The sequence below is a fragment of the Grampus griseus genome (assembly GCF_964374135.1).
Source record: "Grampus griseus genome assembly, chromosome: 4".
Taxonomy (NCBI): Eukaryota; Metazoa; Chordata; class Mammalia; order Artiodactyla; family Delphinidae; genus Grampus; species Grampus griseus.
The window spans coordinates 139420748-139439051 of record NC_138997.1 but is presented as its reverse complement, the minus strand read 5'-3'; the positions used below and the strand labels follow the sequence as shown (position 1 = coordinate 139439051).

The 18304-nt window shown below is 39.6% G+C and overlaps 1 protein-coding gene across 12 annotated transcripts in view; it reads left to right on the top strand.

The window, feature by feature from the left end:
• ELF2 (E74 like ETS transcription factor 2) overlaps positions 1-18304 on the top strand; it is a 94001-nt gene that overhangs the window by 72844 nt on the left and 2853 nt on the right. For 2 of the 12 annotated variants that reach the window (XM_082652756.1, XM_082652759.1), the window contains 6 exons: positions 9136-9249; positions 10617-10790; positions 13005-13043; positions 13399-13485; positions 16377-16569; positions 17736-18086. In XM_082652756.1, the coding sequence (XP_082508882.1) occupies positions 9136-9249; positions 10617-10790; positions 13005-13043; positions 13399-13485; positions 16377-16569; positions 17736-18086 (958 nt within the window). Of the gene's footprint in view, positions 1-350; positions 637-1631; positions 2084-5170; positions 5976-6422; positions 7392-9135; positions 9250-10616; positions 10791-13004; positions 13044-13398; positions 13486-16376; positions 16570-17735; positions 18087-18304 lie in introns of those variants that run through there. The other 10 variants (XM_082652764.1, XM_082652763.1, XM_082652757.1 and 7 more) reach the window with 10 other exon arrangements.

Here is an 18304-nt window from a genome sequence, read left to right as displayed (position 1 = left end):
ACACGCAGCCTTACACTTTGACACGGCCCAACAAGTTAATTAATTAGCCACCTTTCCGTCCCAGCTGCGGGACTGGGCATTAGAGCTCTTCCAGAAGGAAAATTTGATTAATGGCTCTCTTCTAGCGTGGGGACGACTGCAGACTTCTCTTCCGCAGAGCGTGAAACGTGCGTCTTCCTGCCGAGGGGCCTCGTCCCAGCCGCGGCCCCCGGGACGACTCCCTGCCTCAGGTGTCCCGCGCGCCGCGGGCCGCGGGCCGCGTCCGCTCTCTGGGGCGGGCGTCCGGGACTTCCTGTCTGGGCGCGGGGCGGAAGGATCGCGTTGCCAGCCGAGGCGGCCGCCGCCGCCGCCCCTGCCGTTAGGTGGTGGGGTTTCTCAGCCCGGCGGCGGGAGGCGGGCCGGCCTCGGCTTCCTGTCGGAGGACGCGCAAGGATCCGGGCGTCGGAGTGTGTGCGAGTGCGTGAGTGTGTGTCGGCTGCACGGCGTGTGTCTCCGGCCGCGGGTTCCGCCTCCTCCCCTGCCGCCGCTGCTCACGGTGTAAGTCAATGTGAAGCAGCAGCTCCAGCCCCGGGATAAACATGGCGACGTCTCTGCATGAGGGACCCACGAACCAGCTGGATCTGCTCATCCGGGCTGGTAAGGACAGGGGAACTTTGCTCCCGTGCATCGGTGCAGCAGGAGAAGGGGTGCACAGGGGGCGGGGTGGCTCCCCTGTGGCGGTCAGTGCAGGGGGTCCGGTGTCCCCTTCGGTCACCGGGGCGGCCGGGGGAAAGGGGGGTTGTGAATGAAGTAATGGAGGCGACGAATCAGGAAGTGATCACCTTGGAGAGTAACCTGCCTCAAATCCGGCGCTGTCGCTTCAGGGTGGGTTTGTGGAGCGGCGGCGGCGGCTGCCGGGCGGAGCGCTGGCAGCGGGCGCCGGGCAGCCGAGCCGCAGTTAAGTTGGGGACTCGGGGGCGGACGAGTTGTGCGCTTCACCCCAGTTGCCGAGGAACCAGGAAGTGAGTGAGGCTGTTGTCTCCCGGCTGCGCCTGCCACGCTGTCTGGCCGCAGAGGCCGCTGCTGCCCGCGGTCGGGGGCGGCGGGCTTCTCCGGTGGACGCTCGCCACCCCCGCCCCGTTCTCCTTTCAGGCTTGGTCCGCAAGTCCTGGACTTCCGCGCGGACGAGGCAGCGCCGGGCCACGTCCGGTAGACCGATACCCGCCAAAAAACTGCTCTGACCCACCTCCTCACATCCCCACCTTGTGCGGGCTCGGGAGTAACGGTTCTCGAGAGGGTCCCTTAATAACGTGGAGTGGCCTGGGGGGGTGTTGCTCTCGGGGGCCCGCCTCCCTTTCCTGGTTCAGTGGGCGGCTGTGGAGAAGTAGGCTTATGCCCCTTGCCTCGTGGGTGGGTTTTTCAGGGGGGAGGATGGGAAAGACACGGAGTATGTTTTGTACCCCTGCGCTGGAGCGTTGGGGCGTCAGAGAGGAACGTTTATTTTTGTAAACAGCGGGTGAAGGTGGAGGAGCGGGGCGGGCGGGAGGGAGTCTTGGCCCCAGGGAAGTCTCCTCACGGAATTGCCCCCTTTCCCCCTCCCCCCCAAGCCTCCCACCACAGCGGAAGCGCCTCGGAGAGGACAGAACGGCTGGGATTGACAGGCCTCGGGTTCCTATCCGCTCGCTGCGATGTTCCGAATAAGAGCGTTGGTTTCTGGGGGCGGGACTCCTGGCCCGCGGCGGGCCAATGAAGATTGGGCGGGAGTGAAGCTGACAATGTACGCATGGAATTGGAGGGAAGAGGAGTGTAAACACGGAAGTGGCCGCGGCGGTGGGGGATGTGCGGCGCCACTGCTGCAGCGGAAGGGCACGGACTTAAGTTACATAGAGAAAGCGGCTTTACTTAATAGCAGACAGCGCAGCGAGGGCCCTGAGTCGGCGTAGCGGAGCTTGAGTACGGTTTACCTACTGCAGTGAGCGTCAGTGTTCCTTTCCCTGGCTTCTCTTTCATATCGCCATCGATGGGAATTGGAAGATGGGGAAGAGTCACCGACGAGGATTGCTGTAAAGGATCTTACCGGCTGTTTTCCATCCACTGTTTTTAGGTTGGGGAGTTAGTCGTTTGGTTGGTGAAACTCTTGTGATTCAGTTCGTTTGGGAGAAATCATAAACTTACATGTACCCTTAACAGAACTTAATCTGTAAAATAGAACGCTACACGGTCCCAAAGAAAAAAATCACAGTTCACTGAGTAGTGATTAAAATGCATTTGACAGTTATTTTCTGATGAGAGCAAGAACTTAAATATTAGGGAAAAGGAGGCAGAGCACAATGAGAACTTGGTCTCTTTGTGTACGTTCAGTCCGTTAATACTGTATGAATTAAGAGATGGAATTTTGGGCTTTATATTATTGGTACTAACAACAACACTTTATGGATTGTTTGGGTCAGTAGTGCTGAACATGGACCTTTCCGGAAATGTTCCCAGTGGTTGTGAGAACCTTAGACTACTCCACGCAGTTAGAATTTTGTAAAGGTAAAGGTAAGAGGGCTTAATTTTGCCAAGAGAAGGTATTTTTGTCATATAAGCTTTCGCAGTCATCGTCACAACTGAACGTTACCTGTAGATATTTTGCTTGGAGTGGATGCATATACACAGTTTAACATATGTAGACAGCCTACGGTTCAAAAATACAAACGTTTTATCTTCTTTTGATCAGGGTTTTGTTTTTTTAAGTTAAATGTTGTTTTCCCGTTCTACTGCATTTCCTTAGTACATAGAAACCTTACAGTTGAAATTTCCTTTGTGATTATAATGTTCTGTAAAGAATACATATTACATATAATTGTTTTCAAATTATTTTCTCAAGTCATATTCGTGTAATCTGAAGTTCCTTTATAAACCCTATTTTAGAAGGAAATTTGAGACAGGTTTGCTGGTTTATCCAAGGTTTATTCAGTGAGTTAAAAGTGGAGGAGGAAAGGTGGCCCAGAAAATGAAGAATCATGGATCTAAATTTTTATTGCTGCCAATTGCCAGTGATGTTGGGAGGGTAATGTTTGTAAGGTTTGTATTTGTATATGGACTTAATGGTATCTTTTCATTCCCTTGAGGGAAGTCATCAAGTGTTAGACGTAATTCTTGCTCACGAAGATTTAGTCTAATTGAGGAGACAGATGAAAATCTGTATAATATATAAATGTTAATATAACTACAGGGATTGCTGTATGGGTTCCTGGTAAGTGTAGAATGCTATTAAGGAAAACTTCTAGAGGAGATAAGCTTTAAATTGAATATTGTTAGCATAACTGTTGTTTCTAAGTAAGTATAAAGCGCTTAGAATTCCATTACTGTTAGACGTTAAGATGCTAGAGGATATAGTTTTGCTTTTATTTTCCTCCCTTCAGAGACTTAACTATCAACTTTAGCCATCAGCTTTCGCTTTAGTTATCAACATGTATGCTGTCAGAGGCATTTGAATAAAGAATGAAATACATAAGGTTATTTACTAAAAATCATTTTCACATACAAAATATTTTTTGTGGTAAAAGACTTGATATACTTTATAAAACTTTCACTGACAACATGGTGTCCGACCGAGAAAGAGCCTTGGAAGAGCCTTGACCCTGAAGTCAGGAGATAAGGATCTTCATCTAGCTGTCACTAAACTAGCTCTTTAAGGCTTCGTTTTCTGTAAGAGAACAGCATTGACTAGGTGATCCCTAATAACTTTTAAAACTCTGAAACTATAGGTGGCTCAGAAATATTTAATGGAAAGCGAAGGTCCTCTTTTTGCTTGGATTTCTTTACATTACACTCTATGAGTGAATTTGTCTGTAAGGTCGTTATGTAATGGGGAGGGGTTAATTTCTTTTGCCAATCTTTGGACCAAATTGGAGTTTGAGGCCATGTCTGTACGTTGAATAAGACTATGATATAGTTTATTTAGTAAATTAAGCTCATTTCTAGTCTCTAGGAAAATACGAATGTTACTTTATTAATACTTATGCGAAAGCGTTGTGTACATGTGGCCTGACTTTTCTGGAAGATTGTCAATTTAAAATATTCTGCCTTCTTATTCTCAAGTGTACATTCCTTGACTTTTTTTCTTCCTTTTTTTGAGAAATTGAGAAAGTGGAGAATTTGAGAATTGAGAAACAGCGTAACTCTTAGGAAAGAAGTATTGTTCTACTTTAACACGGTTATTGAATGGAAGGGGGAAATTCTTCTGGAAATGCAGCCTTAAGTATTTTTACGGACAGAACAAATCTGTCTAGTTTGTCAAAATTCATCATGAAATTTGAACTAGAAAATCTTCTAATTTACTATAAACTGGAATATCTAGTATCAATCTTGAAAAGAACATCAATTTGAAAAAAAAATTTATCAGGCTATGAAAAGATGAAGGATGCGTTGAAATAAAATTGGAAGAATGGCATAAATTTTTTAAAACTTTATTTGGAAATGTGTTTAAGAAATTACTCTTTAGAATTCATTGCAGCATTAGTACTAAAATTCATACAGAAATTGAGTGAAAGAGTAACATCAGTGTGTAAAGAGTCATTCAGGGTAATCCAACATCAGTTTCCTTTAGGGACAAATTTAATTGGTAGAGAGGCAGGCAGGAGAGTGTTTTTGATTTATGAAGAGTTTAAAAAAAAAATCCTTCATGTGTAAGTCGACAAAGTACTGTTGTACTTATGGAAATGGAATCATAATTGTTCACCTACACAGTGATTTTTTTTTTTTTTTTTTTTTTTTCTACACAGTGATTTTATGTTTAGAAGCTAAAACTTACAGAAACATGAGGATGGAATTTGGGTGTTGTTGATTACATTAGATAATAAATTACAGCTGCAGTTCTTTAATACTATAATCTCTGGTATGAGGGATTCTGGGAGTTCCCCAGACTCTTTCAGGGGGTCCGTGAAGTCAGATTGTTTTCATGGTAACGCTAAGACATTATTTGCCTTTTCACTTTCACAAGTGTTCACAGAAGTTTTCTAGAGGCTACATGGCTTGATAGAACAGATCGGATGAAAAAGCAAGTATGAGAATCCAACTGTTTTCTACCATGTATTAAAAAGATTTGCAAAAATGTAAAATAAAGCTACTCTCTAAATTGTTCTTTGTTTTAGAAAAGTTATTTTTCATAAACATATTACTTAAAGTTTTCTTAGCTTTAATTTCAAATAGGATAAGTATCTAAACATAGGACTTACATAAGCAAAATCTCTTTGTGGTCCTCAGTAATATGAGTGTAAAAGGGTCCTTTGACTAGAAAAGTTTGAGAATAGCTGAGTTACAGTTTTATTTAGTCTATACTTTTCAGTACCATAGCCACTAGCCTCATGTGGCGATTGAGTATTTGAAATGTGGCCGATTAACCAAATTTTTAATTTAATTTAAACATAAAAACTGAAGCAGTGAAAAACTTCTTTACATGTTCTTTACATGTAAACCTCTTTTACATGTTGAAATGCCAGTGTTTTGGATATACTGGGTTAAATGAAAGGTATTAATTTCCCCTTCTGCTTATTTTCTTAACGTGGCTACTGGACCTTTAAAAATTACACGTGGCTCTCGTTATATTTTTATCAGACAGCGCTACTGTAGAAAATGATTTTATTCTCTTTCCCCTTTTAACCTTATAATGCAGCTGTATAGATTAGAAAAGTCAAAGGGGAACGGATACAGATGGAGTGCCCCAGACCTTTTACCTTTCTGTTTGTTTGTGTTCTTCACTCACCTATTAACTGTTAGAGTCCTGGGGCGTTAGAGAATAAGCTGTGGTGAGTCAGGTGTGGTAGCTGCGTGATGCCCTTGTAAATATTAGTTTATGGTCTTGCTTGTAGGGGAATACCACAATCACCTAATGAAGTGTTTTCTAATATTTTCCTATTGCTCTCAAATTAAATTGCTGTTAATTTTTGACTTTTAAGAACGTTGTTATGAACTAGATCCATTGCCAGCATTCTCTTCTGCAAAGCTGAGAGGTATGTCTCTTGTCAGAGTTAATTACCAAGTTTGGTATTTAGTAACAGCTGTCGAGTGAGTCTGGAATAGTCTCCATACAAACACCAGTTGATTAGAAAGCTAGAAATGGAACAATAAGACTCTGAACCAACGGTAAAGGAGGGCATAAGCAAATGTAATTTTTGACACTGATTAAAATTAAAATAGTTTGGAAATTTATTTGGTATATTTATTTATTCAAGGAATATTGACCAGCAGTGCCACCGACTGGGGGCAACTAGAAGATGATACCTGCCAGATTACTTTTAGCTGCATTGTTTCTGTTTTTTAAATGAGTTGCTTATTTTTTTAAACTCCCATAAATTTCATAAGCAGGCCAGAAAGACACCAGAAAATCAAGCTTTAAGTAAGAGATAAGTAAGGAATTCTCAGCCCTCGCTTGTAAGTCTGCTTGCTTCGATGGCACAGCAATGTTGTATCCATATTTATCCTCAGGAATTGTGCAGAATTTCAGTTTAAATTGTATTTGAATTATTGATCTGAATAAAATAATATTGAAAAGTTTTTAAAAATTATGGGAACTTGAATAGGAAAAGTATTTCTTAAATTTCTGTTACCAAAAACTGCTTGTTGACTTACGTCAACAAAAGACAAGTAAAAAGAGACAGAGCTCACTTTTAACAAATTGGGTTAAGTATTCTTGGAAACTGTCAAATTATTTTGCATCTTTATTTTGTTTTGAAATATTTTACGTCCATTTATGTTTTTGATACTCTGAACTATTCGTATAAGCTTCATGAGGCCAGAGCTCTGTTCACACTTGTGTCTCAGGTTTATAACAATCCTTTGTTGACTGTACATAGAACATTAGATCCGACTGATAGTTCGTAGGGAGTTGATGCATTTTTAATATATTCTCGTCCTGGATTTAAAGTGTAAAGGAGTGATTCTCTGCTGAAGTTTGTGTGGATTCTCTTTGTTTTACTCTGGATGTAAAATATTTCAAGGAAACAGCATTTTGAACTTAGGGAGAAAGGGGAGGTTGAGGTCGGAAATCATAGCAAGAAAATTTTCACTGACATAACTAACATGAAGTCATGGTTTTGAAAACATACCTCAAACTGCATAAGAGCTCAGGGCGGCACAATATATAGCTGTTGGCAAATTTCATTTTGTTTATAACTTAAAACATTAAAATATCTGGTAAAATTCTATTGCTGTATTATTATCAAATACTCAAAGCTCTTTAGTATGGTAGAGTTTTTAGGGTGTGTCTTAATACAATTACATAAGGAATTAGTTTACCCAGGATGGTTTATTAATAGTACCTAAGACAACAGCTAAATTGCAACACAAGCAGACTTTAAAGAGAATGAAGTTCCTAGAATAAACTTTTCAAAACCTGAGAATCTGCTTCCCAAGGTTCTTTAGTGCACGTGAGTACTGCAGGGGGAGGTACTTTGAAGAAAATACTTGAGAATGGTAATATATTTTATACTTACTAATAGTAAATTTCTTAAAGTTGAGCTAGAAGGACTGATTGGATCCTGTGCTTCAGTGAAGCTGCAGATAAGAGTAAGCAGGGTCACCTAAAGATAGATTTACTTAGAGGTTTGGCTGCCTCTCTGGAACTGTTTAGCTTTGAGCAGATTTCCATAAATGGAAAGAGCAACTGGAGAGACCGGGTACCTTGGTTGAGAGTGTGGATGACGTGCAGCAGGTGGTGAAGCAGTCGCTGGATTTTCTGTGAACGCTCTCCAAATGGCTGGTGTGTGAGGCCGAGGCCTTAGCACTCGGTGACTTTTGAGACTAAGTGAAAAAGTTGTTTTCAATTAAAAGTTTACTGGAAACAATTTTAAAAGATTCATATCTTCAGTGTTGTAGAACTTGTGAATTGATAATATGCTTTTATGAAATTGGTGTAAGTATTTTCTTTTAGTCCTTTAGAGGACATCTTGAGAAAAATTTATCAAATTAGACACCGTTCACATATTCATGTTTCAGAACCTCTTACCAAGCAGAATATTTCAAGTCAGGATGTGAAATTAATTATATCATTAGGATAATGAATTTGTGCTTGAATTGCTATTTTTCCTGTAAGGTCTGTGGGTTGTCCTTAACTTCAAAACATAAAAGAAACACTTGCATGCCTCCTATATGAAAGGTCTGTGTTAGGAACCATAACAGGTGTAAAGATGAATTAAGATAGGCCCTCCCTGATCTCACGGAGCTTAAATGGTGATAAGAAATTATCACCATTTATTGAGTTCTTATCTATATGTGAGATATTGTACGTGTTTTTTAAGGCAATCACTGCATTTAATTCTCACAACTGTATGAGGTAAGTAATATTCCTGTTTGGTGAAAGAGGAAACTGAGCCTTACAAGAAATTAAATTGCTGGCCTAAGGTAACAGAAATTGTAAGTGGCAGAGACTAGAGCCCAAGCTTTCGAGGCTGGAAAACCAAACCACTGCTGTACACTTTACTGTTTCACAAATAATTTAATCAGCAAAGCATAAAGTAAGTGTTAGAAGAGAGTTACAAGAGGTCGTAGAACTAGAAAAGGCTTCATGGAGAGGAAAAGAAACATAGGCGCGCTCGCGCTCTCTCTCTCTCTCTCTTTTTTCTTTCTTTCTTTCTTTCTAAATTTCTTGGGTAAAACCCAGCAAAGTCCAGAGAGATCTTGAAGAAGAAAGCAGTTACTGTGAAGAAAATTCCCAAGTTCTCTGGTGCACTCACCAGGAGGGTCTGTAAGAATTGAACTGATTGATTAATTTAGAAATACGAGTTTCTGACTGATTCTGCTAGGTGTTTACTTAGCAGTATATTAAAATTACAATTGACCTCATAGGACTGTTAATCTACAACCATTCTCTCTCCCCTACCCCGCAAGTTAGTTTGGGCCTAAAATTGATACAGGATTCACATTTCAAGGGTCTTTGTTTTCCTTTGGACAAGATTCAGAAATTTCTAATCAATCTCAATACTTGCTTTATTATCAACATTCATTTTATAAAGTATAGATACTAGGTTGTTTTGGTTTTAAAATTATTTCTGTAAGTAATTTATATGGGCTAATGTGTATTAATGACTCATTTAGAGTTGTCAACGTGAGAGTTTAATTTAATAACGTACGTGTTCAGTGCATTTTTACTGAGTAGAGCTTATTTCCCCCCAGCGGAAGCATCGGTTCATAGCAGTAACGCACACTGTGCAGATAAGACCATCGAAGCTGCTGAAGCCCTGCTTCATATGGAGTCCCCTGCCTGCCTGAGAGGGCCAAGAAGTCCTGGTATGCGGACTGTCCTGTTTATATGAAACATATCACGCCACTCTACGTATCTAGAAAGAAAGCTTCTGTTTTTGTCTTTGGTAATCCAAGGGGACTGTTGGTGTTCTCAAAGTCTATAATACATAAATACCTGTGACAGCAGTAATTGATTTTTATTTGTCAATGTTCCCAAATCTTAAATACTTAATTTTCAAAATAAATGAAACAGAAACGCCCACTGTAGACAGACAGATGGCTGCTACATAGCTGTTTATACCATCATGTCTTATTTCCTTAACTCTGGGTAAATGATAAACCTTAAGAGAATGGCAGATGGGAGCATTTGCCACCTATGACCACGTTCAGTCCTTCCTTCAGTGATAGATGGGCAGTGACCCCAGGGAGCGCTCCCTGAGGGAGGGCGGAGGTAGCTTCCAGTGTTTCCTCACACTCCCTTCAGGCTGCATGTTTTCCTTGTTTTGTTTTTTTTGGCCCCCTTTTTAAAGACTGCCTTTGAGAGTCTTTTTGTCCTAATTTTAATGCCCAAATGTTAATTTGACTTAATACAGTTAAGATTGGCCCTTCTTTTAGGGATTTTCAACATATGTTAAGATCAGCCGTACTTTTTAGTTAGAGTAGGAATCCTGTGTATTATTCAGGGATATGAGAAGAAGATTAGGGCATACTGGTCAGTATATTAATCCGTGATAGTATGTATTAATTGAAATAGAAATGTCATATCCTGGTTATTCATGCACATTGAAAGGAAGCCAGAGCAACATTATTGTATGTACTAGAAAATCTGTATGGACCATTTTAGTGACCCAAGATATCAGGGACTGCTCCAGTAAATAAAATTTTAAATATTGAAAGATGATATTCATTTGGCTGTAACGAGCCAGGTTTTCTTTTCACATCTTGAAATGAACTGTGCTTGCTTTTCCCTAAACGTATGTTTATTACTTTAATGTTACACCAGGTGCATGTTCTTCCTAGTTAGAGAATAATGATGAGTGAGTGGAAGGAAAGTAATTATTAACTCACTATTATACTCGTTTATTTTCAAATGTTTTCCCAATTGTCAAAATAATCCAAAGTCTTCTACAGTGAACTTGAAAGCATCTAAAAGTGTGAAGCACGGGGGTTGACTACTTATGATCTCCCCCTTTACCCAGAAGATTAACGTTTCCTTCAAGTCGATTTTCTTTGCATTTATTTACTTACATACTTTAGACCATATTGTATATTCAATAAGCCTTAATTTCAAGTTTTTATCCTGCTTTGATGAATTCTTAATAACCTCACCCTACTAAATATTGAATTGTCCGTACGTATTGAGAGGCATTAATGGGGGTGGGAAATTTTAATTTTTCAACTTTTTTTTATAGTGGAAGTGTTTGTCCCTCCTTGTGTATCAACTCCAGAATTTATCCATGCTGCTATGAGGCCGGATGTCATTACAGAAACTGTAGTGGAGGTGTCAACTGAAGAATCTGAACCAATGGATACCTCCCCTCTTCCTACGTCACCGGATAGCCATGAACCAATGAAAAAGAAGAAAGGTAGAGTGTATTTATAAATTTCTGGGAAGTTGGGTGAAATTTTTTCTGGTATCTTTCTCCCCCCATCACAGGACATAGGAAATATATGTGTAGATTTATGACTGATGTTATCTTAATTAGATATTCTCAAAGAATTAAGATTTTGTCTTTTAACATGTTCATACTGTTTAAAGGAGTTCGTGTTTGAGTCCTAAAAGTAGTTGCCTGCAGAGTGAGATTATAATAGGTGCTTGATACACAGAAGGAAGGTCAGAGATTCACTGCCCATTTTTCTACTTTCTGATCCTTTTAGGTACTTGGTTACCTTAAAAAAAAAAAAAAAAAAGAATTATTCCTGACTTTATTTTTCGTAATCTTACCTTCCTACTCTTTTTGTGGGCGTTAAAGTAAAAAGCCCAGTTTTCTCCCCCTTGTCTTCAGCCTTAAAACACCAAGGTTGCACGTAGGGACTTGTGAGGGGAATCAGCTCACCTCTGGGTAAAGAGCGTTTCCACTTGTTATTTGACGCCTGCTGAAGCTTGTGCTCATCTGGTCCCAGTGGGTGAGGCACAAGGCTCCAGTCCATCTTCAGCATCCTGAGTGGGTTCTTTTTCTGTTTGAATCAAAGGTAAAACTTGAAAGAAATGAAATTCTGTATAAATGGGTATTCATCTAATTCCACTTTCTTCCCTGTCTCTTTCTTCACATTTTAGAATGGGGGAAAAGAAAAATCAAAGGCAACAATAAGGGAAAACTTGCTTCAGAAATAATGGTATTATCTTTGATTTATTAGGTAGCAGTGTTTCAAATTGCTGTGATGGTCACAGGTCTGTGCCTCATTTGCCGTGAGGTACCCAGTGGAGAATGAGACAGAGCACCTTCCCTCTTACAATATAGATAATATGTATTTGAGAAAGGCATGAATGAGAGAGTTTAGAAGGAAGAATTACTTCCTGCTGTAAATGTTTAGAAACAAAAGGAATACATATAAATAGCCCTGTTTACCCACTGCCCTCTATAGCCTTCGGCTGGTTGTATCTTATGGAAGCTATTACAAAATACTTAAGAAAATTTTAGATTTAAATGAAGAGGGCAAAGACTATGAAAAGCTGAGATCATTTAGGGAACCAAGACCTCTAGATAAACAGGTTGATCTGCCTATGTGGTGGTACGGTATAAACCAGGAAATAATTGGCCAATTTAATACTAATCTTATTACGTATTGGAAAATAGGTGGTCTTAATGAATGACAATTTAAAAATTACATGCAACATCGTTAATTATTCATTTGTGGTTAAGTACCTTTGGGACATACAAAGTTAGGTAGGTATTTTTTAATAGTAGAGGCTTCTTTTTATTTCCAGAGCCTTTAATATACTAACGTGCATTGTAAATCTCCAAGAGAAGACAGCATGCAGTTCTAAAAGTTAATTTGACTGTAAACCGTTTTTCCTACTGATGAATAACCTATTTCTCATGTAATACCATTTGGGAAATGCTGCTTTATAAGAAAATAGGCCTTTTGGGGCTAACCTTTCCTTTAAGGAAGTTGGGCTTTTGTGATTGAATTTAGGAGACAGTGAAGACGTCAGTCTTATTAACTGACTGATTCGTACATATAAGTATTATTTAAATTGAGAAATTAAGCTCTGTTTTAACAAGGGAGACCAGTAAACTTTGTTTTAATTTTTGCCAAAGCATACGTCTTAATGAAATCCTATTCTAATCCTAGAATATAATAACTATGCTTTTTGACATATAAATTAAGGCACTTTAATTTAGCTCTAGATAATCCTTGCTAATGAAGAGCAGAGACATCAGAAATCCCAGATGTTAGGACAGATCACCAAATCAGTAATAGTATATGTAATATTCCCAGTCTCTTTCTTGAGGCTTCCCCTCACCTGCCAGCATTCATCCGTCAGGGCTGAGGGTTGAATACAACACTTTTCAGGCTTAAGCTTTCTTTACTGTAGAGAAGTATAGCTCTTGCTTTTCTGTTCATTGTGGATGCTAGTCTCTCTGAGAGAGCCTTACGGCAGAAGTGAGGGGAGACAAAAGGAAGGGCGCAGACATCTACTAGACCTACGAAGTAATCGCTTGGAAGATTTTTTTATCCTTATAATGTACCTGCACGTTGAGGTGGGGAAATTTATGCTGAAATTCTGGTGAATTGATTGGCTCAGAGCAGTAGAGAGTGTTTAAAATAATATTTTTTACTTTTCCTCATTTGAGCTCAAAGGGCTTCGCAGATTATCAGATCCTCTGCAATCGGTAGGTAAAGCTTTTTCTAACAATTCTGTAGAACAGAAAACAAAAGTTTGTACTAGAATTTGTTTCCATTGCTACATTATTGGAAAAGGTTAGCAAATTGAGGCTCTGACCATGTAAATAATGGGTTAGTAGTGCCTGACTTGCCATGTACATTGACATTACTATCCACTAACTGCTGTAATCTAAAATTGCAGAAGTGCTTTTCATGTTCTTGTAAAAGCAACTTTTATATACACCGAATATATTAATCCATAGATTAGTATCCAGTTTCATGAATAATGTGTTATCAGAAAGCCTGCTATCGTGCTTCTTTTTCCTGTTTTCAACGTGTGGTTTCAATATCTTTTACTTCCAGTTGGCCGTAAACCAAAGACCCAGCAGTCGCCAATTTCCAATGGGTCTCCTGAGTTAGGCATAAAGAAGAAGCCCAGAGAAGGAAAAGGTAATTTGGGGAGGTCTGTTTTGTAGGTGAGATGCTGTTTTTCTTAGTCAAGTACATTTGTAGGAAAATCACTTCTAGTACCTGCACACGTGAGAGTACTGTCTTTGGTAGCAGTTCTTAATCAGGGCTGTATGAGCATCACACGTGGAGCTTTTTCAAACTATCTATGCGTGGTCCTTACCCCACTGAGATAAAACTGCAGGGAGTGGAGGTGGGCAAGCGTTTGAATTTGGAAAAGGCCCTACCTGCAATCTGATGATACACAGCTGTATGAAGAGCTGTGGTTCTGGAGGATAACGGCAGGCATCCTCATGGAGAGTCACTTAGAATTGAAGAAGGTTTACAAAACTAAGACTTCATTTCTCCATACTCTCTTAACTGATAGAAGCAAGGTGAATTTAGCGTTTCTTAACTGATTCAATGCAAGGTGAATTTAGTTTTCCAACCAGCAGATTTCAGTCATGTCAGTAAGGATCTTAGAACAAAAATTTAACATGTTTGCTTTAGAGTTTGTATATTCTCATTAAGCACAAAAATAGCATAAGCCTTCTGCATTCTCTGCTGTCATAATTTGTTGTGTAAGTTGATTTCAAGTGATCTTAGTAAGGGTTTTAGGTGTGTTCTGATAACCAAAATTTTATCACTTCCATGAATGTTTTCAATAGTTGGATACATTTTGGATTCGTGTATTCAAATTTATTCCATCCTTAACAGGTAGTCTGATATATCTCATTTTAAATAATTAAAGCAAAAATTAAATCTCTAGTAAAAAAAAAAAAATTAAGTCTAGTAAGCCTACCAAGAAATTTAGACAAAAAAAGAAAAAGAAAAATCCAGTTACAGTAAACCCTTATTTATTTAGGAATTGTTTATTCAATTTGGGACAGATTTAGGATACTTTTATTTTCTTCTGTGTCTTTGGTTGTTTTACATTTCTGGTATCTTAGGTTTTATCTTTTAATTTATATTGAAAACTTTAAAACTTACATGCTAGTAGTATTACAAAGTTGAACTGTAAATATACAATTATTACTTTAAAAAATTATTTACTTATTTTATTTATTTTTGGCTGCACTGGGTCTTCGTTGCTGTGCGCGGGCTTTCTCTAGTTGCAGCGCGTGGGCTTCTCATTGCGGTGGCTTCTCTTGTTGCGGAGCACCGGCTCTAGGTGTGCGGGCCTCAGTAGTTGTGGCTCGCAGGCTCTAGAGTGCAGGCTCAGTAGTTGTGGCGCACGGGCTTAGTTGCTCCACGGCGTGTGGGATCTTCCCAGACCAGGGTTCGAACCTGTGTCCCTTGCATTGGCAGGGGGATTCTTAACCACTGCGCCACCAGGGAGGTCCCAGTTACTACTTTTTAAAAAATTATTCCCATCATCAGTGGTGTCTCTTGTATTCAAAGACCTTATGTTTAAAACTGGAAAAAAATTTTGTGATAACCTATTTTTACCAGTCAGAAATCACCTTTCATTAAAATTTCAGTTTTGTATGATTAAACTTGAGGCAGCCTGGCAGCCTGTTGAAATGTGAAGATTAAAGTGATTACAGTCACCCCTGGATTAAAAATCCAGTCAGTGTTTCCTCTTCTGCAAAATTATGACGATAATGTCTGCATAGACTTAGTAAACTACCTTGTCTGATAAAGAAGGCTTCCCTTTCGAATTCTGTTTTCCTTAAAACCAGAAATAGAATTGTTAATTTTAACTTGGGGATGGGAACTGGGGCGAAGCATTTAAAGACAACCTAAAGAATGTTGATGAGTCTGATTAATTCAGTAGACACAGAAGTACTCAGATCCCTACTGTGTGCAAGGCATTGTCTGTTGTACAAAAATTTCTTCCAGAATAAGTTCTTATAATCTTTAGGTCATAAAATAAAAATGCCCCAGATACATATCTTGATTCAGTTGAGAGTTATGTAGTTGAAAGTTATGCACGGTTTAATACTAAGAGTTTTTAGGTATGGATGCTGATGTACAAATGTAACATAGGAAAGTTGAAGAGATACAAATAGCATTGTAAAGTTGAAGGTTAATTTTTTAAAGTCAAGAGATGCACACGGGGCTCAACTGTGGGTTAATGGATTGACTGAATTTTCAGGGAAATACAGGATGAAAATGAAAAGCTAGAGGAGAAAAACATCAGCGTTTCGATTGACTAGTAGCAGTGGCTTGATGTGGAAGCCTCCCACCTTCGAGGTTCTTCTCATGTAGCCCGTAACTTGGATCTGGATTTGAGGCTAGTAAAGGGTTATTGAGTAGGAGCCTGGAGATGACCTGGTGGCTCCCTGGTGGCATATGTATTCTGATCCTCTTCTCGGGACTCTCTTCTTCTTTCATCAATTTAAGAACCTCTGCACCTAGAGGCTTACAAAGGGAATAAAAGGAAAACAGCAGACTGGTTTTAGTCTTCTGGTCTTCTCGTAACCACTGCCCACTACTCTTCCCCAGCCTTCCAAGAAAAGAAAAGAGTGATGCTCTCTTCTCTTTGGGACTAAGTTTCTTCTTTTACCTACCCAGAGTCCTTCCTTTCCTTCTATGCAAATCTTAGCCATCTTCCAAGACTTGATAATGCCTTAACAATCCGCTTTATTTTCACTCCTGAAATCTCAGACATTATTTTCTATCATTCATTTGAAATATAACTGTGCCTGGCCTTGTGTTATAGCTTATATTGTTTCAAACTGTTGTTTATTTCTTGAATTGTTATTTACTAGACAACACAATTTGACACTGTACAAATGATTGCCGATCTAGTCAAGTATTTCATGACAGACTCTCAGTACACTTGTGCTTCACCAGTGGTAAATTAATTGATTTTTTATCCAGCATAAGTAAGTATTTGCTTTTAATTATGTTAATGAATCGTTAATCAATGTCTATGATTGTTTTCAAAGGAAACACAACCTATTTGTGGGAGTTTCTTTTAGATCTACTTCAAGATAAAAATACTTGTCCCCGGTATATTAAGTGGACTCAGAGAGAAAAAGGCATATTCAAGCTTGTGGATTCAAAGGCTGTCTCTAAGCTTTGGGGAAAGCATAAGAACAAGCCAGACATGAACTATGAAACTATGGGACGAGCTCTGAGGTAAGAACCCAAAAGAAAGAGTTTTCAAACAAAACTTACATGTCTCTTAATATTGTCTATTAACTATTTAAAGAGAAGCTGTTAAAATCCCTTATTTGTTACAGCTTGTAATTTGGGGGGGATTTTCTAGAGGAGCTTCTTGTATTTGGAGGCAGGTGGGGAGACAGGAGTTTGGTCTAGACGGCTAAAATTTCAACACCATTGGAAAATCCATTTTTGTGGGAAATGTGCACCTTTCAGAAAATTAAACCCAAACAAAATACAGTTTCCAAATTGTGAATTTGCTCTTTAGTTCCTGCAAACTTATTATAATGGATTTATCTTGATATGAAACTTTCTCTTAAGTTCTGTCAGTTGGAGGAACCCACATAACTCTGTTATGCACGTGGCTTATTCTAATGAAGGGTATTTTGTAAATGAACGTAGTTTAGTGACAGTATTCATATACACCACAGAGTCACGTCTACGAAGCACGGCTTAGGTAACTTCTCCACGTAACATCAGATTGTTTTTATAACCTATGTAAATCAGAACTAAAGTTTTACCAGTGTCTGTAAAATACAGTCGTCCCTCAGTATCTGAGGGGGATCGGTTCCAGGACCCCCCGCAGATACCAAACTCCATGGATGCCCAAATCCCTTTGGAAGTGGGGATAGTGCTTGCCTGTAACCCACTACGTCCCCTGTGTACTTGAAATCATCTCTAGATTACACGTAATACCTAACACAGGGTAAATGCTGTGGAAATAGTTGCTGTCACGTGGCAAATTCAAGTTTTGCTGTTCGGTGGAATTCTTTTTTCCCCGAGTATTTTTGATCCATGGGTTAGTTAAATCCATGGATGAGGAACCCAGGGATGTGGAGGGCCAGCTGTACAGTAGTATATTCTGTATTTAGGTTAAATTACTTCCTTTGAGAATGAGCTTTTAGCTACTTTACAGATCTCAAGGTTATATAAGACCGGTGGCACCAGGTTCTAATTTCATTCCTACTTCAAATTCTTAGCCTTTTGAACAATCCAGGCAGTGTGAGTTCCTCCTTATCTCTTACTAGAATCAGTGAATGTTTCTGTTAGCATCTCTTCTACATGGTGTTTTTGTTGGGGGGTAGGGAGGTGGGGAGAACAAATGTAATATACTTGATTTATTTAGTACTTTTTCCTGACAGATATTATTACCAAAGGGGTATTCTCGCAAAGGTTGAAGGACAGAGGCTTGTATATCAGTTCAAGGATATGCCCAAGAACATAGTGGTCATAGACGATGACAAAAGTGAAACCTGCAATGAGGATTTAGCAGCAGCTGCTGATGAAAAGTCATTAGAACGAGTGTCACTGTCTGCAGAAAGTCTCTTGAAAGCAGCAGCTTCTGTGCGTGGTGGGAAAAACTCATCTCCTCTAAACTGCTCCAAAGCAGAGAAGGGTGTAGCTAGAGTTGTGAACATCACTCCCCCTGGTCATGATGCTTCGTCCAGGTCTCCTACTACTACCGCATCTGTATCAGCAACAGCAGCTCCAAGGTAAGTGAGGGAAACCATTAGTTGCAACGGGTTTAATTTTTAGAAAACTCTTTGGCAGAAATGATATGTTCCTTTTTTTAATATTTGCATTCTAAGAACTCACTGTTGTCAGGACTTTGAAAAGTGCTTGGCATTTTTAAATGTATTTTGTTGTTGTTGTCGAAGTAGATGTCTCCTCTAACCTGAATGGATTTTTAGGGTCTTACGGATGGAATTTA